This window comes from Cinclus cinclus, chromosome 3 (assembly GCF_963662255.1).
Source record: "Cinclus cinclus chromosome 3, bCinCin1.1, whole genome shotgun sequence".
NCBI lineage: Eukaryota > Metazoa > Chordata > Aves > Passeriformes > Cinclidae > Cinclus > Cinclus cinclus.
In genome coordinates this window covers 5,343,356-5,370,057 of record NC_085048.1, presented here as the reverse complement: position 1 = coordinate 5,370,057, position 26,702 = coordinate 5,343,356, and the positions used below count along the sequence as shown (strand labels likewise).

General features: G+C 42.7%; 1 protein-coding gene across 5 annotated transcripts in view; it reads right to left on the bottom strand.

The window, feature by feature from the left end:
• Positions 1-26,702, bottom strand: part of RUNX2 (RUNX family transcription factor 2) — a 149,861-nt gene that overhangs the window by 30,875 nt on the left and 92,284 nt on the right. For 4 of the 5 annotated variants that reach the window (XM_062489625.1, XM_062489628.1, XM_062489630.1 and 1 more), the window contains one exon: positions 5,482-5,655. The exons of the other annotated variant lie outside the window; for it this stretch is intronic. In XM_062489625.1, coding sequence (XP_062345609.1) covers positions 5,482-5,655 — 174 coding nt within the window. The remainder of the gene's footprint in view (positions 1-5,481; positions 5,656-26,702) is intronic. 5 annotated transcript variants of the gene reach the window in all.

Below are 26,702 nucleotides of genomic sequence, written 5' to 3'. Positions count from 1 at the left end.
CTTAAAGCTCTGAGGCAGAGTGTATGTGGATTCCTTCCTAAAGGAATCCCTCCAAAACAAGGAAAAAGACTCAATATAAAAATAAAATTACCTGCCCAGGAGAAAGCCACCCACATTCCTGTATGGCAGCCATGGGGAAGGGCTAACAGAGCATTCAACAACTGTGAAGGAGTCAGAGGGCCACTCTGAGCTGGCATTTACACTCAAAAACTTTGGAGTGATTACTAAGAACAGTCCTCCTTTCGTAAACATTTTTGTTACGCCTGCGTGGGTGTGAGGGGAAGTGCAGTTCTCAGTGTATTCCTTCACAGCAGGGCATATTGTAGGTGTGCTGAGACAGCCTGGGCACAGCTCAGCTGAAACAAATCAGTGGGGCGAGGCCTAAACTAATGTGCAAACAGCTCCATCCTGTTTGCCCTTCCAGGTGAACCTCCACAAAGCAGGAAATATTGAGTATTGCTTATTGTTTTGTGTCTCGGTTTTGCTGTCACATTTACAGTCATGGGGTATACACAGGGTTCTTGACCTTTGTTGTCTCTGACTGACTGCATTAAATGGATGGTGGATATTGATGCTTAATAGACAATAAGAGTAGTTAAAAATTAGTCCAAGACTAGATACACCACATAAAACTAAAATTATAAAGGAAAGAATGAAAAAACCTGTCTAGTGACCCATTCTCCCACCAGTGACATTGGCTTTCCAGTATCACAACTTCTCTTCTTCCAACAGAAATCATCATAGGATCATACAACAGTTTAGGTTGGAAGGAACCTTAAAGTCTAGTTCCAACCCCCTGACATGGGCAGGGACACCTTCCATGCTCTAAAATGTCAATGGAGAGAAGGGAAAACCTGCAAATATCCCTGAAGAACAAGTTTTTCCACTACTTTGGCATTGGATTGTGAAGCACACTGATTTTCTATAGGAGAAAAAAAATTCAGGCTGGCAGCTCCTTGGTGTGCTGTCTATAATACCCAGACATCACATGCATCACACTCTCATTTAAACCCAGCCATCAGCTTTAGCTCTGGCTGCTGCTGGTTGGATTAGTGCTACTGCCAATAGTAAAAAACAAGCTGTCTGGAGCTATCTTTGGTAAACACTTAGAGCAAATATCCTCACTTCTGATCTTAACAAAGCCAAGATGACTTTCTGCATGAGTAACCCAACTATTGTTGTAACACCAACCCCCTCAGCAAAACAACAGCAAAACACAACCTTCTTCTCTTCTCTAACTCTTTCTTAGGCATCTTTAAAAGCCCAGGGCTTCATTTGAATTGCCCAGTTCAGTCAAACAAAGTCAAATCCTGTGGAGTTACACCCCAATGTACAGAAAAGTAATTGAGACCAGATTTTGGCCTGAAGAATCTCTAATTCCATTTCTCTTCCCACCCCTCCAATAGCCACATATTTGAAATGAAAAAAAAAAAAAAAAAAAAAAGATAAACTCAATGAACCATGCCAGTCGGCAGCTAAGTTTTAAAAGGGGGGGTAAAAGAAAATAAGTTAAAAGAATAATAGGAGGGATGCAAGCTATGAAATGGAGGTCCACAATGGCAACTTGCCAGCCAACCAGAGGATGCAATCAATTTGCATAAAATACAGCAGGCTGCAGATTCAGTTTGCACTGTTCCTGAAATCAGTCCCTGTCTACCTGTGAAGATGTATTCCCTCACTACTTTCCTGTTAAGCAAGCTCAGAAGACTTTAAATCTGATTTAAAAATTATGAGAAATGGAAGCATAATATCCCTGAAGTGCATGGAGAAGGTGAAGAGGAAAAGGGAAAAAATGAAGGTTTCACAGGACTTGCCTTTGAGGGCTGTTATTTCAGTGATGAAAGTCACAGGTTACCTATAGATCAGCCAGTGCCACAGTGGTGATGGAGCATGAAACCTCACTTAACTCCTACTTTTCTGTCCCCACAGCCCGGCCAATGGGGTCCTCACACTGACCACATTCCTGCCACTACACCCGTGGCTTTTCCTGGCCTACAGAAGCTAATCCTCACCATTTGCATCTTAAGAAAACAAGTTTTCCTCATGTCATACTGGAACACTGATGCAACAGCTCAGCGTCTGAACGGGAATGTAATAGGATACATGAACAAGTGGCACGAGCCCGTTAGGGAAAGGGAAAAAAAAAAAAAGCAAATATACCAAGTGACCAAATGTGAATGGACAGGATTCCTGATTTACAGGCAGCAAGCAGGGCTCAAATTGGATCTGCACTGCCTCAGCAAAGGCAGCTGCTTATTGGACCATTTGTTTTTTAATCACCCTTCGATGTAGCTTTTGCTGAACCCTAGTTAAAATGCCATGTTGAATAAGGGCAACTCTGTGCCTTGTCCTGACACAGCCTGGTCCTGTGGTAGGTTAAGGACTGTGCTGTGATTTGTACAACCTGTACTCTGATACTCCAGGAAAATAAACACAACCTAGACAGAGAAAAGAAATATAAGCATGAACCCTAAAGTGCTGAGTTCTTTCAGACTCAGGTGTGGGTCAGCCAGGCTTTAAATAATATGTCTGTTTAATCATGCAATAGCTATGCAAGACCTCAAGTGGAATGAAGCAAAATGTTTATGTGCTTACTGGCAATAATATGGATTTTGTGTAGGAAACCAGTATTTACTGTTCCAGTTATTAGAAATTTATTATTTTCCCTAAATAATAACTAGATAAAGAGATAATGAAACCATGTTTTTTTCTAAAGGAATGCTTGGTTAATTCCAGTTAAGGTAATTAAAATATCCTGTTTTTCAGACAGAAGGGTCTATTCCCTTTTTAACATATACCCAAATCAATGCTTAAGTTAAAAAGCCAGTGACATTCTGAGTATTCTACTACAACAAGGCACCTGGTGTTGAAGGACAGCCCAAGCACCTGACTCCCCACCACCACACCGAGCTAGGGGATGTTCAGCAATTTCCCACTCAAACCTGATCAAAGAGTGCCTCGTCCATGGCATCACCTTCATCTCTCCTGGACATGGTTTGTGTAGAAAAGAGTACCCACTCATCCCACAAGAAGGATCCCAGAAGAGGGACTGCCTGCAAAGAAGCATCCCAGCACTCTGATGGAACATCAGAGCACAGTGAGCTTTACTGATTACAGTCAAGGTTCCAAAGAGCACCCAAAAAGCCTGGTGGAAAGCCAGTGCAATTCCCAGAGCTTGCACCCATGTGATATGCTCACACCAGTCACCTAATTACATGGGATGGCCACCAGAGAGCAAATGGAGAGCTGGCTGCTGGAGTTTTCTAAACTGAGGGGGAGGCAAGGGTGGGAAACAAAATCAGAAATACTGTATCAGACCACTTATTCACTACAGAGTCCTCACCATCTGGGGGGAAATGAGAGCAATTTGGAATTCTAATGTATCCCATAACCTTGAATTTATCTAACAATAAAAGCACATAACCCACAAGAGATGGGAAATCCAGCCTGTGTCCCTCAGCTCAGCTCAGGTCACTTCCCTCTGCCTTACCAGCACACCTTCCCTCTCTAGATGAAGTCTCAGCTGGTTCTTTGAGCTGCTGCCTTAAATCTGTAGAGAAGGCAGGGAATGCCACACAGTTTTGTTTCCAGTCAGGCTTACTGAAAGCTCATCTGAAGTTTTCATCTCCCAGATCTGTAAATGCTGCTGCTGCCTCATAATGAGGCAGAGAAGTAGTCTATTAATCAAAGCCAGCAGAACATTTTCTACATGAGGTATTTATGTGAAGGAGAGCAGCATATGAGGTTACACTTAGTTAGGAAGAAAATTACAAGGGGATCTCAGTTCTTGTGCTTCAGGGCATAAGCTGATCACCAGATGGGGTCAGGAAGAATTTCACCCTCTTTCGTTCCTAGATATAGTATTGCATAGTAGGTAAACTATGGAGGTACAAGGAAGAAGGAAAGAAACTGCTTATAGCCTGGATTTTCCCCCTCCTTTCTTGGGAATTTTGTCTACAAACACTGCCAGACAGAAGACTTGGTTAGAAAAAAATACAGTGTTTTAGTTTGGCAGTTCTTATCCAGAAAATGATATGCACAAGAGCCCTGACTTCACATGTCCAATGAACAAAATGTGAAGCCTAGCCAAAAAACCTGGTCTGGGAAGCTGGGTGGCAGCAGGTACCATGTAATAGGTACAATCAACATATTTAATATATTATAAATATTTTATAGTAGTTAAAGTTAGACTTCTAGATCTGGGAGAGTTTTGCCACATCTCATGGGAACAATTTTTTTGTTGCAATTCCTTGAGCGCTTTGGGTTCAAATTAACTCATTTACTTCTCTTTCTTACTGCAAATTAATAAACCGGTTGAACTTAAAAAAAGAAGGAAAAGAAAGAAGAAGAAAGCCACAACACTTTGTTAAAACCGCTGAGTTTCAGCTGGTATCATGTCAAAACCACTTGAAACATGAAACTAGAAATCTTCCTAGGCTGACTCAAAGACTATGTCTATACTAGGAGTGCTTTACGAGGAGAGGAATGCTGGTGTATAATGCTGGCAAAGGACTGTGCTGTGGATGGAACTGTAGCAGCAGAAGTGAGCATTAAATCAGTCTAGGGAATTGAGCCAAGAGCTCTGTTGACAGACTTGCATCTAGGTGAGGTTCTCCAACAATTCTAACAATTGGTCACGGTTAGCACCTCTTTACATCCTGGATAGACACAAACATGTCAGCACAAATTTAGAATCTAGAAATGCCCAAAGTTAGATAGAAGGTTTTTTAAAACTATTTTGAAAAATTTAACCAGCTCTGACTTTAGAAAAAACAACACTGGTTTATTTTGAAGGCTTCACAATTTTGCTTCAAACTTCTGGTGTAGCTGCAGTTAAACATCTTATTTCAGCCTTCTAATCTGTGACATGTAGTGGGTGCTTTATGATTTCTCTCAGCAGAATGAAATCTGTCTCTCAGCATGCAATCATAAATGTTGCATACAACCCTCACAAGCAACCTTCAGAGATTTCTCCGTAACCCAGTTCGTTTATTGTAACCATGGTCAGCATTGGTGGTAGAAGGAAACCACCATGTGAGAAGATTGTATTATTATTCCGATAAAAAGACCATTAAGTGCTGGCTGCTTCCCTTAACATGGGTGCAAAATAACAAGGCTGAATAAAAATGTTCATTCTATTGTGCACCAAAGGTACTATTGCACAAGGAGAAGGCAGAACAACGTGGCAGTTAGAATTTCACCAGATCCCTACTCAACTGACCTGGATTGCCTATTTTAGATTTATGGCAAAAATATATTTTAAAAAAATAAAAAAAAACCCAAGAAAACAAAAAAGAAAAATAACAAAGAAATTACATTTTCAGTGTCAAGCACTATAGAAAAATCTACTTCCCACCTAACTTTGCTTGGAGAACATCCCCCACTCTGTAACAGCCTATTTGACTACAGCTGAGACACAAATATCCATAAGCAATTACTACCAATGCCTGTGCAAGTCAAACCTATGGTTCTGTCTCTTACCTGTAATCTGACTCTGTCCTTGTGGATTAAAAGGACTTGGTGCAGAGTTCAGAGAGGGCCGTGGGCTCTGGGTCGGGACCCCTACTCTCATACTGGGATGAGGAATGCGCCCTAAATCACTGAGGCGTTCAGAGAACAAACTAGGTTTAGAGTCATCAAGCTTCTGTCTGTGCCCTGGAAACAGCAAATCATAAAATAAAAGTGTTAATAACAAGATTTAGTAATTTAACACACCCCCCAAAAAAAAAACAAAACCCAAATGGTCTCTAAGGACCTGTTATTAGATTTAATGGATTTACAGGTATCTCAGCTACCCCCAATAACAGAGAAGCATTGTGAGGGAGTTGTGTTTTGGACATGGCTGCACTGGTGAAAGCCTTATCGAGCACAGCTGTGCCCATACATGTGTAACATCTACAATTTGGATCAAAATAAGCACTTATAGGGACACCCACACAAGGTCTTTTTTGTCTTTTTTTTTTTTTCTGTTTTGCTGCTTTAACTACCCAAGGTAGTTAAAGAGGCAAACTTTCCCTTCCAAAAGCAAGCCTCATATCTACACACAACTTATCAGCTGGGACAATTACTCCATGCTTGGTTTATATTGTGGATTTTTGTTATGTTGTGGATTTTTGTCATGTTGTGGATTTTTGTCATGTTGTGGATTTTTGCTAAGAAAATGCAAGCTTTTATTCTCCCTTTATTTTTTTTTTCTTTAACTCTGTTACAGTTAGTCATTAGCTTTCATTCCCCTGGGAGATTTTCCAGAAAGTAATTAGCCCCTGTCAGTTGAGAAGATCAGTATCCAAGGAAAACCTCCACGGCTGCTGGCCAGGAGCACCCTTGCATGGTCAGCCTTCCTCAGAGCTCCTATGCACTCACCCAAAACAGGCCAACTGCCCCTGGATATATTTGGAACTCTCATTTAGGGGTGTTCTGCTGTCAAAATATGAAGGGGAAAATGGCAAAAGCACTGGGATGCTCCCAATGGTCCTGCCCATGTTGTCATTGAGATGTTTCAAGAGCAAGGGCTTTGCTTCTCTAATGGTTATATTTTTGGTCCTAGGTTTAATTTCTTCCCAAAGGATGCTCCTTGTCCAATGGTGCCTTCAAATGCAAGGTGCAGAAGGTGTTATTTCTATAATTCAGCACACAGAGAAACAGGCATGCACAGAGATTAAGGACAGGACTAATTTCACTTAACTTCAGCCATTCATAAATCAGGCATCTAGTCTAAACTCCTCTAATGTAGACTTCCTCTTTGGTTAATGGAAAGAAATAGCTACTTCCAGAGGGCAATTCATCTCATTTGTCTCTGACACTTGCCTTAAAACAGCATGATTCACCTCCTGAATTTGCTTTCTCTTCCTTCTCTGATCAGAGAGGGAGCACACATGACTGGTTTAATTAGACACCCTCACCATTAGTCAACATTAAATGGAATGAAGCTTGCCCTAAGTTGCATATCAAGGTCACACAAAAAGCTGCTGGGAGAGCTGAAAGAGGGGCCCAGATCCCTGATTTCAACCCAGAACCACATCTGCCTCCATCCCTATAAGCAGTGCCAGGGCACTGGCACAAGCAATAACAGGGGGGGATATTTTAATGCTTTTAACAATAGGAAAGGTCCCTGGTAGGGTTTGGGCTTGAACCTTCCAAATAATCAGCAGTGGCTTGAGATAATCCCTGTTGTCCCACAGCAGCATGAATACAGCCATCGGTCTGGAGTCTACAAAAGCTCAACTCTGCAGACATGGGAGGATTTGGGCCATCAGTCTTTGGGCCACAGAACCAATTCCAGTACTGTTTAATTTATTTTAGAAGCAGAAATGAGAATACTGAATCTTGAGATTGAACTATCAGGATGCCACTGCTAAAAAAAATGCTTTTTAATAGTAATTCTCACCACAGTACTGGGTACATGGGTTCACACTATCTAATTGGCCCCACAGAGCCAGCATGACACACAGCCAATGCAATATCCAAACTAAATAAATCCAAACTGGATTAAGAGAAATCATAGCTCTAGACAGAGAAGGATTCAGGTTGGAAAATGAGGGGAAACTTGATGGGATTTAACTCTGGAGAAACTTCTTTAGCAATTTTAAAAAATTAATTAGTTGACCCATAATTTGGTACTTTGAGATCTGGGTTTTCTCCCCTGTAATGACTCAGTCTAAAAGCACAGGGTAAGCAGGAGCCTTCTCTTTAGGGAGAAAGCACTGTTCCATGTTAGAGCTGCCATGGGTGCCTACTCCTCTCTTCAGAAAGTATCAATCACTTTAATAGGGAATTACTTTTGGTGGGCTTGTAAAAACTCCATAATAGCAGCTTAATTAAGAGGCTTTACTCTTCAGCAATATATTCTCAATCCATTTAAACTAAGGTTTGCACAAGTTGGGTGCTGCTAAATCTGAAGAAATTACTTTCACATACACACGCAGTCAGGATTCTTTTGGGATTTCTCCCTCTTCTTTTCCTCCACAATTTTTATGTATTTGCTTTTCCCTTTGCCAGCTGTATTTTCCACTCTGTTTTTTAAGGACATGTCCTTGCCTTCCCTTTTTCTCTTCTGCTCATTCCCGATCATCTTTGGCAAATTGATCAACCTGGGATAGTGGAAGGTGTCCCTGCCCCTAGCAGGGGATTGGAAGGTGGTGATCTTTAAGTCCCCTTTCAACCTAAGCCATTGTGGGATTCTGTGAAATTCAAGAGGTCTCAAAATAAGGCAAATGTGATCAGACCATCTCTGGTCTCACACACCAGAGCTGATTTTAGCTGGGAAAGAATTCACTCCCAAAATGAATTTTATTTAGAATTTCTGTAGAAAAAGCCTCATGCTATGTTCAGGTAGTGACCTTTTAACTAAAGAATCACTAACAAACTGGTGCATAATCTATTTCAACTATCCTCAGGTAACTCAATAAATTGCTTATTACACAGGTCACCACCACTCCTGCACTAACCTGTGCCAGATAAAGCCTAAGCCTTGTTTTCATCATATTCTGTTTGGTCATACATAGCTTTGTTAGGAATAAGTTTATACTTAATTATGTGTATTATAGCAGAGCTCTGGATAACAGAGCACTTTAGGATAGGCAGGGGAAAAAAAGGAAAAAAGAGAGGAAAAAATAAGGGGTATACAGAAAGAAGAAAAAAGATTTCCACATGTGGTTGAGTTGAAATGATCTATAGATGTGTGGGTTTGGGTGTTGCCACTTCCCCCCACCCGCCCAAAGGAAAAAAAAAAGTGGGGAAGAGAGAGCTCTATGCACATCTGGAAGACCCCAGGCATCAATGGAACTGCAAGTCCCCAGAAACCAGCAAGGGGCCAAAGGCAGACTTGCCTTCCCCTTCTGGACATTTAAAATTTAGAGTTGTAACACGGAGTCATGTTGTGACAAAGGGATCCACAGAAGGAGCCACAGTCCCTGAGTGAAATATCCCAGGGAGACGAGATGACATTACAGCTTTGCACGTTATGGGTTATTCTGCTTTGATAAAAGCTGAGACGTGCTCACACTGAAAGTAAGCAGGAAACTCCACAAAACTTTTGTATTCAGGAGGTACTCACAAAGGCGTGTGGGCAACTTAAATAAATGATCCTGCCTCGATTTCTGTGCAGGAAAAAAAAAAATCCTGTTAACTATGGAGGAGCCATGAAGTATGGGCTGAAAACACTCTAAAAAGACCTTCTGAGTAGCACATAAGCAGCAGCAATGAAATATGTGATACATGTTTAAAACTCATTCCACAAGCTGCTTTTCATCTCTCATTGATATATGTGTCCGTTGACAGAGAAATTCCTGATCCCAGGGGAGTGTGCTAAGAAAAGCTGTATTCCTCAGTCTCAGTACTGAGCCGTAATTTTATTTCAGGAAAAAAGATTAGGGTAGCAAGTGTGGATAGCTGAGGGAGAATCCATGATCTGCTGCAGCAGTGAGTACATTAAAAAGCAATATAAAAGCTGTGTGAAGAGTAGAATAAAATAGTGTCACAAATACCCCAATGCCTGCAACACTACATTTAGTGTCTGCTCTTCTGTTGCGAAGATGAATTTGTAGAATGGATTTGGCTTGGAGGGGGAAAAAATGCTTGTGGACGTCAGCAGTCTTGGATGTGAAATGCTGTCAAAAATAAATGGAAGCTGACCCACGAATCTCTGACTAAGGATGGGACGCAGTGGCTACTGGTCAATATCAGGCCATGGGTAAGGAGATGGGAAGAAGATGAGAAAAACTGAGAGTTCATAGTCAAAAGCTAAACAAGCTTTTCTGATTTGTCTGCTGGCACAATACAAAACACGCTGGATATCAGAAATCCAGTGTTTCCTCCAAAATAACAAGAAATGTTCTGACTCTTCACCACTACTCAGCTGTTTCAAACCAAACACCAACCTGAGTATGTTTCTGGAGACAGAAACATTGTCATTAATCCTCTCCAGTGCCAATTTTGGAGATTTTACATGAATCAAACCAGAAATCATTACTGAGAGTGGTATAAGGTCAGTGAAAACTGCAGCCAGCCAGTCAGCCCTGTGCTGCTGTTTCTGCTCACCAGCCCAGCATGGCCTCAGAACATAGTTTGTGTGGCCCATGGAAGCTGATGTTCAATTATCACATCCCAGGCATGGCAGGAGATGTGAGGAGTCCTCATCTCCAGTTTAATCATTTCAGTTTAAACTAAGCAAAGGACTCTCTCCCAGATCAAAGCAAGGCAATCTTGAGTCTGCTGGATGTGGTAACTGGAAAGGGACGTGAGCTCGTCTCTCATCACTGAACTTCCACTGCTCTTCTGGAGAAGGCAAGATGTAAATTGGGCTGTGGAAGAGGCTGACTTGCAGAATGTAAATGTGGTGTTGATGCTTGAAGATTTCTACCTCCTCAGGGAGGAGGGGTGTGCGTTTTTATCTTTCAGCTTGTGGGTGTGGAACTGAAAACTAATCAGATTATGCTACGCGTGGCCTTGCCAGATGCTGACACTCAGGGACTCCCTTTCTTTGTACCGTGTACACCACCCACCAGCTTTTTTGTGTGTTTTTTTTTTTTTTTCCTGGTACCCAGGAGATCTGGTTACCAGATTTTCAGCAGATGCTTTTATCACTCTCCACTGGGTTAGCTATTTTCAGTCATCACCCAGTTCTATCTTTTTCTGCCTTTGCCTTAACAAGGAGACGTGTTGTGGGAGTCAAGTGTCTCCATAAAAGAGCCAAGGGATGGCAGAAAGGTCATGGCACTAAGAGCCTGGGCTGTCACCTGCTGGAGACACATTTTCTGGCACATCCCAAGCAGAATGGAGGGCAATGACCCATTGTGAAATGCCACCATGGCTTCTGTTTGCTCTATGTCACGGATGCGCTCAGCACCAGATAGTGAAATTTGGAGTCATTCCATGGAGTGATTACTGCTGGAAAATGCAGACAAAAATTCTTTGAACTCAAGGGCTAGTAACCAAGGATTTCTACAGCTCTGGGTTCAGTGAACCCACTGGAAAAGGGACTTTTCTTCAGGTTAAGGGGTGGCAGAAAGAAGAATTACCTGGTTCATGATGTGTGAATTTGTAGTCTGTGCACCTCTGTCTCTTGACTCCAAGACAAGCACAACAGAGATCAAGAACACAAGTTTTGATTATCCCCACTGTTCTCCAAAGGTGAAGTGCTTTAAAAAAGGTAAAGAGTGGGCACATTTTTTCTACTAACCCTATATGTCTTTGAGATAAGCTCTCTGACTTTGTGTCTTTTAACACTGGAACAACAGCAGCATTCCAGAGTACATTGTAGTGTGTACTCTTCTGCATACACATTGTAGAAGACAATTTTACATCACAAAAAAGATAAACTACCTGTCCTCTATATTTCATCACAAATTCATCTTAAGTTCTCTTTGCAGGCCTACCTGCATTTCATCCTGTTTGGTCCTGTGGTAATTGGAAGATATTGATACGGGATTCACTGAATTCAGCTACAGGCTGATAAAGCTGAAGTCAAGGAACCCACATTTATGCCATAGTAAAGGAGTCGAGACCTGAGCCTAAGGCTTCCTAACAGCTGTTGTGCAGAGACTGAATAATGCTGAGCATTCAGCATAAAGCAAAAATATTCACTGTTCTGTTACAAATTTCAGACAGTACTGCAGCAAGATGTCACTCCAAAGCAATGTCAATCTATGCACTGGAGGTAAAAATAAGGGAGCCATAAACCAGAAGCCCAGAAGATTCACATTAGCTCTTTGCCAGGAAAAAACCTCTGAGGAGAGCTGTGAGGGTTTCTCTTGTGTCCCTTGTCTTGTGACAAATTGTCATCCAGGTCTGGTTTCTCCCCACCCAATGAATGCACCCAATCCAAAGTTCATGGAAAAAAAAACCCCAAAACACAAGAGCCAAACAATCTTTGCCCAGGAAAGGAGAAAGCTTGGAACCCTTCCAGTCTCTTAGGTAAAGACACAATTATGAGAAGAAAAATATAATCCACCCAAGAGATATAATTACATAATTAGGCCATAGGCTGTGCATAGGAAAGGTTCTTATAGTTCATAAAACAAGGAGCTACATAGGTGCAGTAACTGTAGTTAATTCACTCAATGAAGAAAAAAAAAAGTTTGTTTTTTAAATAGCTGAGGGCACCAGTTTGCATTAGACTAGGAGCTTATTCTCCTGACGGTACACAGAACCCTGTCCATGCCAACAGGAGTCACTCAGGCGCAGGCAGAAAACAAGCTCCTGTGTCTTTTTGTTCTTAAAAAAGGCATATTTTTTTTTACCCAAAGCAGCTAAGGCCTGTACCTGAAAATACTGCAGAGAAATAAATTAAGACAGACGAATGCACACTGTGGAGGGGCTCAGCTCCTGTGAAACAGATCTAATGTGCATCCATTTGCCAAAGTCCTCATGAGCGGCTCCTCCCTGCCCCCTGCTCTGCAGAGTACTGGTATGGGTCCAAAGGGGCCAGATCCAGATCCTGGGGGAACCAGTGACATTACCATCTTCCCATAGCTGTGGCTCCTACCCTGAGTGATCAGAGGCAGGGGGAGGTTGGAACCTCAGTGCTGAGGCCAAGCCTTGGAGCATCTCTGGTGTCAGTGATCATCTCCCACTGATTTACTGGGAGCAAAGGAAAAGTTCTCTTGGCTCATCCTGTGGGCAGCCCACAGCACAGGACAAAAAGAGTGGGTTGGAGGCAGGAAGAGGCAGGAAGGGTGAGAAGAAATGACCCATTGGGGTTGTAACCTGTGTTCCTTTGTACCCTTTGTCATTTTAGAATGACTCTAAAGTTTTTGAGGATACAAAGTAATTTCTAATATTCAGCTGGGAGCCATGAAGAGCAGGGATGGAGCTGAAAGGTAGACTTAGAGGCCGAGGGTTTTCAGCAAACTGCAATAGCTGCAAGGGAGCTTCCTGCTCACAGAGCTGGTCTAGACAGAGAAGTGAAAAATGCCTCCCTGGATCAGGGCTCCAGGCTGCTCGTTTGGCAGCTGAGGGACTGATGGGGGAAGATGGCAGGGACCGAGCTGGCCTGGCACTGCAAAGGGAAAAGTGTTAAAGGAGCAAAATTCAGAGACTTAAAAAGTGATAAACAGTGCTTTGAGAAAAAGGTCAGGCTGAGCAGGAAAGGGCTCGAGTGGGCTTTCTTTTGCACCAGTTCCCTCCTACTCCCCAACTCATCCCAGAGCTGGAGGACTCATGCAACCCTCTGCTCTGACTCCGTACTGCAGGTCAATGAGCCAGGTCTCCCCTGACTGCAGTGGTGGGGTTGTCCCTTTCTCTTTTCTTTTTGAAAAACTTTTCAATCCTGATTAGGATTTTGAAGCTTGTTCTGCAAATTTGAGCAACACACCATAGAATCATTAGCCCAAACACACCAAGTCAGGGAAGGAGCAGGTGGGACGATGGTGGATGCTCTGCCTGCAGCTTTATCCATCCTTGATGAACATAAAGGAATCTGTGTTCACGTGTGCCAGGAAACCAGCTAAACATTGCTGGCACGGCTGCTTGGAGACATTAAAGACAACTCGTATAAACATAGACTGTCACGCAAGTCTCGGTCCCTGCCTTAGCTCCCTTCGCATGCTGGTATCTGTTACGCTCTCCCCCTGCTCCTCCCCCTTTTTTCATCAGAAACAGGGATGAGGGAGAGCAAGGGCGGTCCCAAAAAGCTCAAGAGCTCCTCATTCTGATTTATCATCCTCATGGACGCAGCAAAAGCTTTGAGGAGTAAGGTTCCCCCCCACCCTGCCAAGGAGGTAACTATCTGCATATATCCCACCAATTTCTGCTGCTTGTTTGCTGCAGCACCAGGCAGTAAAGATCATAGTGAAGAAGGGGGTAAAGGGGGAGAGAGAGAAAAAAAATCTCCTTAACTGGCTTCCCTCCAGCTGGCAGAAGGGGATGGTTTTCTTAACGCTTGTGAAACCTGATTACTTTAAAAGAATGGGGGGGGGGGGGCGGGGGGGGGTGGTGATGTAAACACAGCCATTAAACCAGACTTAAGGCGCTTAGTTTAAATCTAGTGTACAGCTCTCCGATGCTGCACTGCTCTCTAGACATCAATAGGTGCATTTTCATTTCTGGTTTTGTTTTACACCCCCAAAACCAGGAGCTCACGGCACACTGAACGCTGCAGTTACAGTGGGAATTCAGGCATGGAAGACACAAGAATTAAGCAACAATGGATGGATGTGTGTGTGTGTGTTTGCTATCTTTCAACAGACTGTTTTGCTGTGTTAGAAAACTAGTATGTTTATATCCATGCAGCAGGTTTTAAGCAGACTGTTTTAACTTGAATAAAGAGGGATATTTCTAAAATAACCTTGCTAATACAATTCAGATGGCTAAAGAAACCTGAAAAAGTGGTTAAAAAATTAAAAAAAATATGCTGTTTCAATCTACACTGGTGGGTAACATGATCTAAACTCTGAAAGAAAACAGTCTTTACAAGTTCAGCTTGAAGGATTATCTTGTGTATCAGCACCCTCTGTGGCAGAGTAGCATTTATCCATGTATCCACCCATGTTAATGCTGTTGCATAATTTACTACAGCCGTGATAGACAGATAATTGCTTTATCCACCCAAGTGTAATAAACGGAGTCTGCTATGTTAATCCTTGTGTTCTTTTTGTCGGCAAATGCCAAGTAAGGGAGAGAGATACACTGAAAACTCTGTCCTCTCCTTCCAAAACTACTGGAGTTTACTCACCCTCAGACCTGCTAAAGTGTTCTTACTGCATTCCACTCCCCTGCTTGCAGTGCCAAGTATTTTGAGTAGTATCAAGTTATTGTTATATAAAGGGCACCTACACTCAGGCTATATGGAGGCAGAAGCCAGGATGTAGCAGCCTTTAGGAAAATAATAATAAAAAAAAAATAAAAATCCAAGCAACCACCCTCAAACATCTTTTCCTACTCAGTAAGTAAAAGAGGCCAAGTATTTTCTGTTCCTGGGCATAGCACAGAAAGTAATTACCTGTCCTTCTAAAACTGGACATCTATTCAGTTTGTGTGGAGTCTGTCTGACTGCTGAAAAATGTCATTTAGCTGCTGGCCCATCAGTGTTTTCCACAAAAATCTATAAAGATTTTTTATTTTGAATGTCAAAAACAGGCGTATCCTTTAAAAGGTTTACAGATTCCTGGCGGCTCCATGAGCTTAGATTTGTGGCATCAAATTTGCAATGACAGTTTGATGGATGCCTCCCTTTCTTCCTCCTGAAAGGTATATGGAATTGGTGGTTTCCCAATAAAAATTATGCTTAACACCATTCTTTGCTTTTATTTTTACTCCCAAGTACATAAAACGTCTGGTGCTGCTGGCAGTGAGTGGGTTTAGGGGGCAACTTTCATGCTACATGAGGCATTCAACTTTCTGTGTACTCAGAGCTCTTGCACAAGCACCTACATGATGTGCAAGCTCTGAGGAAGGACAGCCTTAAGCAGCACATAAACACTGCAGCTGGGCTTAAGAGAAGAAAGGTTGGCCCGAAGATGTTGCCAACAATCCTGCAGGTGAGTCGCAGTTTTTAACCCTTATTGTGCTCCATCTTTTCCTGCCAATGCCAGGTGGCTCAGGTGGAGGCTGAGATGGATTAGCTTCTGCTTTCAGGTCTTCAGAAGAAAGAAAATGGGCAGGTTTATATTAGGTATTAAGAAGAAATTCTTTATTGTGGGGGTGGTGAGATACTAGAAAAGGTTGCCCAGAGAAGTTGTGGCTGTCCCAACTCTGGAAATGTTCAAAACCATGTTGGATGGGGCTTGGAGCAACCTGGTCTCGAGAAATGTGTCCCTGTGCATGGTTGGGGCTGTTGGAATGAGATTTTTTGGGGTTTTAAGGTCCTTTTGAACCAGAACTATTCTAAGATTCTACGATGTAAAAGATAAAAAAAAACATGCAGGATGAATGGTTGGGGGTTGGTGTGACAAAGTTGCCCACTGACTATCACAACTGATACTGAAATGGAAGGTGTTTTATGCATCTTCAGTCAATTAATAGCTGATACTTCCTTTAGTAACTTGGATGATGCAATACAAAGCACAATTATAAAATCTTTAGAGGACTTCCAGTAAGGTGGAGTCTTCAGACTCGGAGAAATAGGTCAGAATTCAGAACAAATTTAGCAAGGAAGAGAAATTGTGCTTGACATGTCATTAGTAAGATGACATGCAGTAAAAGTTAAGTGCTTTGTGTTACACTTTGGAGCAAGAAGCCAAATGCACCACAATGACAAATCTATTAACCAGCAGCACTGCACAGGAGATCTGGGGGTGGCAGGGAGTTGCAAGTTGAATATGAGTCAATAATGGCATTCTGTTGTTTTTTTTAAAAAAAATGAAGTAAATGCATTTCTGGGAAAGATTAATGGTCACGCTGCATACAAGACATAGAAGGTATCTATTACAGGCTGCTCAGAAGTGGTGAGACATCAGCTGGACTGCTTTACCCAGCGTGGGACACCACCCTCTAAGAAAGATGCAGACAGATGAGAGAGAATCCAGAGAAGAGCAACAGGAGCGATAACAGATTCAGAAAGCATGAGCAACATGGAAAAGTTGAAGGAAATACATTTGTTTAGTCTAGAAAAGAGACGAGCAGGAAAAGACATGATAAGAGTAAAATGTTTTCTACAGAAAATTGTAATCGATTGATCTCTGTGTCAGCTGAGAACAGCACAAGAAAAAGCTCTCTGCAGCTGAGGTAGAGATTTAAAAGATTAATGTACAGTATTAGCAAATTCCTTTTTAAGTATAAAGGAAAAAAACCCCACAAACTCCAGACTTTGTAAGTAAGTGGAAGGCTCAGTACTGGAGGATTTAAAAATTTGGACAGATGTCAGTGATGATCTAAGTATATCTAATACTTCCTCTGAGGAAAAATGGACTAGGTCGCCTGAGGTTCCTTTTAGCCCTACTGTTCTGGGGCTGAGTGATTGTCTGTGCTTGGTGAAGTCACGTACACAATACTTTGAACATGAGTCCATGCATCAGCAGCTCCTGCTAACTGAGGGCCTGATGCTGCAAAGAGCTCAGAACCTCGAGCTGCCATGAAAGGGCACAGCAAAGTGCAGGCAGTGTCTGCTCAGCTATTCCTGACTAGAGAGAACCCGTGGGGGTTTGGAAATGCTGGTCTTAAACCCTCTGCTCCAGGGTTTCCTACAGCCCTAACTTCAGAATAAGTATCATTTCTTTGCCTCACAGTGGATATTACAAGACTGACTTCACCATTAATTTAGAGAGCAGGATTCTGAGTGTCCACTAGTTTTTCAGAAATACACAACCAAGTAAAACTAGAATTTCACAACCAGCTCTTGAGAGTATTACTGCAACTGCCAGTGAAGGTCCAGATCCTAATCCATGATCAGTTTTGGCTGTTGCTTTCTTATCTATGTGTCTGTTGGCTACTCAAAGAGAGATGGTCCCATGAAGAGTAGCCCTGGCCATTCTCTTGTTAAAACTTCTCTCCATGCCAGTGTGAAGATCAAGAGACACCAAAATGACCAATTTCTTGGGGAAAACCCCCAAACACTAAACCCAGAAGCAAAGGTTTTGGACAAGCTGTGTCTTCTGTGAGAGTGTAGGGAACTCCTCGTTGCATTGGACTATAAAATACTGGGATTTTCCAACAAGACAGCCTCCTTATTTTCATTATTTCTTCCTGAAAGGGCTTAATTCATAATTAATTCTGTTGGGGTTTAGAGGTTTTGTTTTGTTTTGGAGGAAAGGAAAGGAAAGGAAAGGAAAGGAAAGGAAAAAGGAAAGGAAAAAGGAAAGGAAAAAGGAAAGGAAAAAGGAAAGGAAAAAGGAAAGGAAAAAGGAAAGGAAAAAGGAAAGGAAAAAGGAAAGGAAAAAGGAAAGGAAAAAGGAAAGGAAAAGGAAAAGGAAAGGAAAAAGGAAAGGAAAAAGGAAAGGAAAAAGGAAAGGAAAAGGAAAGGAAAGGAAAGGAAAGGAAAGGAAAGGAAAGGAAAGGAAAGGAAAGGAAAGGAAAGGAAAGGAAAGGAAAGGAAAGGAAAGGAAAGGAAAGGAAAGGAAAGGAAAGGAAAGGAAAGGAAAGGAAAGGAAAGGAAAGGAAAGGAAAGGAAAGGAAAGGAAAGGAAAGGAAAGGAAAGGAAAACTCCTTTCTGCAGTGAGCTACAAAAACCCAAATCCCATCCTTGCTACAGAAACTCCATCCCTGCATACATTCATTTCACACCGACCTCCTGAGCCCTAAGGACGGCTGCCTCTACCCCGGACCAGCTGTTTATTAGCATCATGCCCAAAAACGATGTTAATGAGATGCCCAAAGATGATACTAATGAGATGCCCGTTGCTGGCCAAAGTTGAGGCTGTCCTTGTGGGCTCTGCAGGTCGCTGATTCAGTGTCTCAGCCAGGTGTTCAACCTGCTCAGGGGTGATGCCTCCGACAAAGGCCCCAGGGGAGACAGAGGGAAGGGAGGGGAGGGACACAACCGCATTTGGCCGACAAGAATGCGAGATTTCTGTGAAAGGCTCTGGCAGGGGGCTGACCCTTCTGCCGACAGTTGTTAAAGTTTGTTTAGTGACGGGGAGCCTCCCATGTTGTTAAAAACAATAGGAAAACAGAGTCGTGGAGAATAAATCTCGCCCCCTGCCCCGGTTGCCTGCGCGTTTGGCTACCAGAAGGTAACAAATCCCCAGGAATGCGGGCGGGGGGGATGCGCCGGCGAGGCGGAGCTGGAGGGTGGCCAACACAAGCAGCGGGTGATGCCATTCACAGAGCGGAGAGCACCGGGAAAGGCCTGGGAAAGGCTGCAGATACCGCAGGGAAGATGTGCCCTCCGGCAGCAGGCTGCTCCTGCTGGGAGCTGCTCAGGAGCTCATCCCACAGAAACCCCAAATTCCTCTTCCCTAGAAAGGGGTCTCCACAAAGTACGGCAGGGATCAGTCCAACAGGGACTTAAGGTTTATTTATGAATTCACCAGTGTCCCGTGCCTACACACCAGAACTCAGAGGGCATTAACTTTTGGTTACAGGACACAGCATGTGAGACAAGGAAACCACTGAAACCACTGACTTGTCACCGGGCTCCTGACCTGCAAAATCCCAGCTGGATTTTTTAAACCAGATTGTAGTTCACAGGCTTTACTTCTACCCTGCTGTACCTAGTTCATGTTTTCACTGATAAACGATTCTTCTTGGACATGACTGAAAAGGGACTTTAAACAAGGGCCTGGAGTGATAGGACAAGGAGAAATGGCTTTAAACTGAAAGAAAGGAGAGTTAAATTATATTTTAGGGAGAAATTGTTCCCTGTGAGGGTGATGAGGCCCTGGCACAGGGTGCCCAGGGAAGCTGTGGCTGCCCCATCCCTGGAAGTGTCCAAGGCCAGATTGGACAGGGCTTGGAGCAACCTGGGATAGTGGAAGGTGTCCCTGCCCATGGCAGGAGCTTGGAATGAGATGATCTTTAAGGTTCCCTCCAACCCAAAAACCATTCAGTGATTCTATGATGCTGTGGGTACAATCCTCTGGGGAAAAAAAAAAAAAAATCTAATAAACAGAAGCTCTAAATGCCTAGTTATAAAAACCACAAGTTTCCAAAAGGGCAGCTGTGTAGTTGATGATTTTCAAGGGGTACACAGGCACATACATACAGCTGTGTGCATATATATATATATATATATGTATATGCGTATATATATATATATATATATACACACACATATATATGCTTCCAGCTTGGAAAGATATTAGAACATATTGGATCATCACTGGCAGGTGTTTTGAATAATTTCTATTTCATTAGTATTTTGGTGTGTCATTAAGTTTGGACACCCACTACAAAGCACCAATGGAAACCATCCCTGCAATGCAAGAGTGGCAAGGATATTTTATTCTGCTCCACTAAAGCAGGCAAAAATAACATTGAAGTACTTAAATTCTGGAAATACTCATTATCCCCATGCTATTAATATCACCTCAATAGCTTGTTCTATTTAAAGCTAGTTCCTTTCTTTGGGTTTTATTGTGCGGGTGGCAAATCCTCATTTTATTCAGAGGATAAAAATGTATGACCCTACAATTGGAAATATAGGATTGTCTGGGGCCTGAGCCATCTGCCAGAGCCACAAACAGAGGCTTTGCCACCATCTTCAGTGGGAGACAGCCTGGCCTTAAAGACTTTACAGCTTGTACAGATTCAAATTTTAGTATTTGCTTTGATTTTAATGTCATATGACTCATTTTAAGGAATAATATAGCTGCTTCCACTGCAATGGTTACAGTCCTTTCTCTGCAGGACCAAAACTTGATCCCTCAGTTATGGAATTTAGGTATGAGCTCTCTAGTCTACCTTTTAGCCCCACTGTTTGCTTTTTTTACGTAAAGAAAATAAGGTACACTCCAGCCATTGGTTTTGTGGATTAGAGGACAACACTTACATAGGAGAGTTTCCTTCTTCTGTAAATACAGCCCTGCTTTAATTCCATCAAAGAATGATGGAAAATAGAAGGCAAAGTGCTCTTCCCTTTTGTCCAAGAAAAGTAAAATGAGCAGCCCTGGTGATGTTGAAGAAATTGGATATCTTCTTGTGGTGCCTTGCCTTGGTTTTTTTTAATAAGCAAAACTCATCTGTCTTAACCAATTTAAATGAAGTAAAAAAGCAACAGAAAAGAGGGATGGAAAACTTTTTCCAGCTTCAACACAAACTCTGAGGAAGTCAAAGCTTAAAAAAAGAAAGTGATTATTTTCACTAAAAGTCTACAGACACCTCAGCACTACAAAAAAGGAAGAAATCTGGTTTTTAACTCTTCTCCAGGTAGGATGGATCATTCCTTGTCCTTCCACTCCAGCTTCCCACAAGGTCCATGGGATTATTCTCCTTTTGGCAGCACAAGGGAGTTTGGCTATCAGTGTCCCCATCCTTGACCATTTTTGAAATCAAAATCCTCCCTTGACAAAAGATTCCATGTGCTAACAATCCCCTTTCATCAAAGGACCAATATTAGAGTAAGACTGAACTCAGTTTCCAATGCCTGATGTATTTAGATGGCCAAACTACTGCCAAGGGCATTTGCTGTCAAGTCTAACCCCCAGCAAGAGGCAGCATTTCTGGCATGAGACTGGTTTAAAATTACATGTCTTGTAATATACACTCCCTTCTCCATGATACTGATATTTCATGGCATCATTTGGACAGGACATCCATCCCTACCCTCTCTCTCTCTCACCAGGTGTGGGGATAATTTGCTTCCAGCACCTCAGTCAGATTTGAGACTGAAAAGTGGTTTTTCCTGTTTTGCTTTTCTGTCATGAAGTTTCTTGATACACATCAGAGAATGGCTGGTATTACTGCTTGCTAACATTTTGATTATGTTTCTTGCTTTCTTGTTGATTGGGGTGTAAATCCTCACTAAAATCAATAGATGCTTACTGTTGCTGGTGAATGTAAAGTGAAGGTCATGGCTCGTTCACTTGACAGTTAAGACAACTGAATATTGAACTGAGATTTTCACACCTTGGCATTTATAGAATCACAGAATCAACTCAGCTGGAAAAGACTTTTGAGATCATTGAGCCCAAACTATGACCTAGCACCACCTTGTCAACTAGACCATGACACTCAGTGCCACATCCAGTCTTTCCTGAAACACCTTGAGTGACGGTGACTCCATCACCTCCCTGGGCAGCATATTCCAGTGTCCAATCACCCATTCTGCAAAGAAATTCTTCCTAATGTCCAGACTAAACCTCTCCTGGCAGAGCTTAAGACCATGACCTGTTGTCCTGTCTCTGGTTGCCTGGGAGAAAAAACTGACCCCCAGCTGGCTGTCCCCTCCTGTCAGGGGGTTGTGGAGAACAGTAAGGTCCCCCCTGAGCCTCCTTTTCTCCAGGCTGAGCCCTTTCAGCTTCCTCAGCCCTCCTCACAGGACTTGTGCTCCTGTAAGGTGCACTGTAATTAAAACCTGCCCTTTGCATTTCCCTTCACGTGTGCATTAAGTGACCTCATTTAAAGCCAGGCGACATTGATTCCATTAGCTGTGTGCTCTGAAAGTCCCGTTGCCTATCCCAAATTTAAGCGTAACTCGTTCTGATGGCGTTTCTCAGTTATGCTGGTTTGCTGTGTACACGACTGTACATTCCTTCTGTGGCTCTAATTTTGTTCCGAGGCAGCCCCAATTCTTGCTGCTTCAGTACACTGAAAGCAAGAGTACATGTATGTGTATGAAAACAAACACACCAGCACCCTCACACATGCTAAAAATGACATTTTTGTGTCTGCTCACAAGGAAAAAGAAGGATTAATTATGCACAAACATAACTTTCTCCAGCTCTGCCTAGAGATGTGAAAGAGAAGTGGCCCTGTACTCACGTCTCTTCTGAGAATTCTGACATATGGTTTTAACAGAGGTTTATTTCCTGCAGCAAGAGAGGGCTGCAGATTCTCAATCCAACCAAAATAATTATGCAGACAATTTCACTCCATTACTTGCAGTGGAACCCAAGCTGTGTGGTCCTCACATGCTTGCTGACACCTTTAAGGAGACATTAAACCATTTTTACATAAAATTCCCTTAATGGGTGGGATGTAGGATGAATTTCCTGGAAGATTAGCACCTGTCGTGTTGCATAAGGTTAGCATCTGACTGCTGCATTAATTCCTTTGGTTGGTAGACAGCAAAAATCTGACTGAAGCAGAATACAGCAAAGAATCAACCATATCTCTATGGAGGGAAATTTCTCCCCTCGCTGAGGTTTCCTACACAATTTTTTTACCTCCCACATTTGACCCTGAAATAGCATAGGACATAAGTCCAGTTGGGTGCCCCACATCAAGTACAAGGAGATGGAAATACAGCTTTAAATTTCAGTGTGGGATTGTGCTACAAGCACAACGCAGAGTTTTCTGAGAATGTTTTTTTCAGAGCCACCCTGGTATACAGATCTTTTCCCTCAGCTAGTGAGATTGCAGTAAAAAACTTCCAATCTTTCAATCAACGGTGGCTAAAGAATCCAGGGAAAATGAAACTGCTTTGACTCGAAACAATAAAATGTGTATTAAAGCATCACCTATCCAACTCTGAATGTAAACCACAGGAATACTGTAAAAACAGGGATGTTAACCAAGACACACAGTGATTAAAGAACATTTTAAAGGAAAAAGGGAGACCACCCTTAAAGCATGGAAATATCCCTCTTGGACTAAAATGCAATCTGTTGTTTTTTGGGGTTTTTTTTGTTTTTTGTTTTTTTGGGGGGCAACTGTGCCTGATTGTAGTTACAGTAGCTCATTTATAGAATTAGCAAACATACTACATTTCAGACAAGCAAATCCAATTAAAGCAGAAGAAAGCACACACATACTTTTAGTGTGCCAATCCGTCTATGGTGTCAGAAAGACACAATTCCAGGCAGCAAGGGGGGGTGAGGGAAGGGGAAGAAGTTTTTCACTGGATTGCAGGAATTTTTCATAATGTAAAATGCTGATTGCTTCAGCAAAGAAATAATCAACCTGGGCAATGAGAACAGAGCAGAAATCAGGTAAATACCAGCGGCAAAGCACAGGGCATGACTGAATGGTGCAGGGGGTTGTTTTCCTTTGCAAGGTTTGCAAATCTTGCTACTGCTGGAGGCCACTGCAAGAGCACCTTCCTGAGCCGGGCACGGGAGCTCTGCAACGGTTAATGGCACACGCTGTGTGTGTGTGGCCTGAACAGCAAGGAAACCCAGCAGGAAACATGGTTCTAATCTTTTTCTAGTGGCAATTTCAACATTATGCTACAGATAAATTATGGTAATGTAAATAGCAAAATCCATTTCTCAGTTCTTCGGCTCGGTGCCTGCAACGACCTCAGGTTTCTGCAGGCGGGACAGGCAGAGAACGCTCTGCTGCGGGGCAGAGGTTTTGTCTCAACTCTTGACAGTGCCATTTGTAGGGCAGTCTCCTCGCTGCTTTCCCTGCCGTATTTTAGCCCTTTGTGTTGTAAACTCTGGGGAATTTTCTCCTTTTTGAAGTCTGGGGAACATGGTACTGAAAAATCCCTTCCTAGCCACGGAGTCACAGAATCACAGGATGATTTGAGTTGGAAGGGACCTTGAAAATCACCCAGTTCCAACATCTCTGCCATGGTCAGGGAGACTTTCCACTAGACCAGGTTGCTCCAAGCCTCATCCAGCCTGGTCTTGAACACTTCCAGGGATGGGGCAGCCACAGCTTCTCTGGGCCACCTGTGTCAGCACCTTACTATCTTCTGAGTAAAGAATTTCTTCCTAACATGCAATTTACTTCTCCTCTCTTTCAGTTTAGAACTGTTCACCCTTGTCATATCACTATGTGCTTGTGTAAAATAGTCCCTCTCCCTCTTTTTTACAGCTCCCCTTTAAGTGCTAGGTTGCAGTGAAGTCTCCCTGGAGCCTTTTCTTCTCCAGGATGAACAACTCATTCTGTCCTTACAGCAGATGTGCTCCAGCCCTCTGAGAGCCCTCAACATGCCCATGCCCTTCCTATGCTGTGCACCCCTAGCTGGATGCAGCATTCCAGGTGGTGTTTTACAAGAGCAGAGTAGAAAAGAAGAATCCTCTCCCTCACCTGCTGCCCATTCCTCCCCAGGACACAGTTGGATTTCTGGGCTGTGAGTGAACACTGTTGGTTCATGTCCAGCTGTTTGTCCACCAGAGTCATGTACCTGACTACAAAGCTACTGCACCTGTGATAAAATTCCACAAGTGTACTGACCATTATCAAACTGCCCTTGCTAATACAACCAAATAAGGTTGGTTTGTTAAGCTCATAGACTTTCTAGGTCCCACAACAGAGCAAAATGCTATGAGACTCTCAACACTGCAAAGAACCACTGAAGACGTCAGCGACAGCATTGTCTTTGTGTGACACACTATAAAAAGCTACAAACGTATTTTGATCCAAGATGGATTTAACAATGTTCTCTCTCCCCCAAATCCTCTGTTTTCAAAACAAAACCGAAATTTCAGGCCAACGTTTCCTGTGGTGATCATTGTGGTTAAACACTATGTGTCAGTTTTTCATGCTTGATAAGGTCTCTCGGCTCCGTAGCGGAAGAATTGCTGTCAACTGAGCTGTGGCAACTGGAGACAGGGTTTTCACCCAGCAGGAATGGCCAGATCCAGTTCTCCTCTGAGTTTATGGCAAAACTCCTGCTTCAAGAGAAGCAAGATTTAGGCTGATGCAGCTATTCCAGTTAGCTTATGGTTTTGTGGGGAGAAGGGCAGCAGCTTGTGTTATTCGCCAAAACAGGAGGAAAATGTTTGAAAGGATAAGAGGATAAAAGTGCCAGGGTTTGTCCAGCTGCACCTACTCTTCACACTACACACCACAAATGTCTAAAGTGGATCTTGGGGGAATTACCCATCGTGGTTTTAAGGTTTTAAGGAAGGACAAAAAAAAATAAAAAAGGAAGAAGGGAAAAGTGCACTCCAAAAGTGCAGTGACTCGCTCTATAAATCGATTTAACTTTCTGACAGGTTAATTGAAAGTTCAAAGATGCTACCTGGTTTATCAAGATGCAGCTCTGCTTTGAAATTATTTAGCCAAAAATGGTTCCTTCTAACAGCAGCTGTTCTATGAAACAGTCTCCTTCCTTGAGACGATTTTAGCTCTCCAAAAGCATTACTCATTAATCTTGGAGTATTATGAGTTAATGTATTTAATGCACTTTCTCTCAGTCTGAAATAGAGAAGTAAGACCAAACCTGCACAGAGACCTGCTCAATAGGCAAGACCATGACTATCTAAAGAAATTCAATCTTAGTTTGGCAAAAAACCAAACACTTGTGATTTAAAAACCACCAGCAAGAATTGTTGTCCTCACCAACGAAACACATCAGGTAATTTGGGGACTTTGCGTGGAAATCAGGAACTCATCAATGAGATCAAAACATGCTAATCATATGAAGCAGCAGTGAAAACTCCTCCATGTAAGGTTGTCCTGGCTGGCATTCACCACCCAATGTGAACATGCTGGTGAAAGTACAGTGAGATCTCTGACCACAAATGATAACAGCCTTAGCTTTTGCCATGTCCTGGAGGCAAAACTGAGAAATGCCAGTGTTCCCTCTGTCTTCTGTGTAATGGCACAGTCAGTTGGTTCCTTATCTTGATGGGGATTTCCACTCCTCCTGGTTCTTTAAGATGGAACTTCTGAAGCTTTTTCACCACACTTGAACACACTGGATGCCTATTTATCTGAGGTATTATATGCAGGTTTGGACTTTCTTGTCCATGTCAGATCATAAGGAAAGTGTGTTAAAGACACAGAATCATGGAATTGTTTGGGTTGGAAGGGACCTTAAAGACCACCTCATTTGCCCCCCCTGCCATGGGCAGGGACACCTTCCACTATCCCAGGTTGCTCCAAGCCCTGTCCAATCTGGCCTTGGACACTTCCAGGGATCCAGGGGCAGCTACAGCTTCTCTGAGCAACCTGTGCCAGGGCCTCACCACCCTCACAGGGTAGAATTTTTTCCTACATCAGAGAATCGCAAACTGTTCTGAGTTGGAAGGGACCCACAACCATCACTGAATCCAACTCCTGGCCTTGTACAGGAGCAGGAGTCACACTATCTGCCAAAGACTATTGTCCTAAGACTTCTGGAACTCTGTTATGAACTACATGACTTGTATCACTTCAAAATTACTGGTTAATACGTCTGGAAAGCCAAAATCCTCTCAAGCAGGGAGAAGTGTTTATATGCTCTGTACTGAGGTCTACAGAAAATTATCAGCACTGAAAAAAACAATTTAATT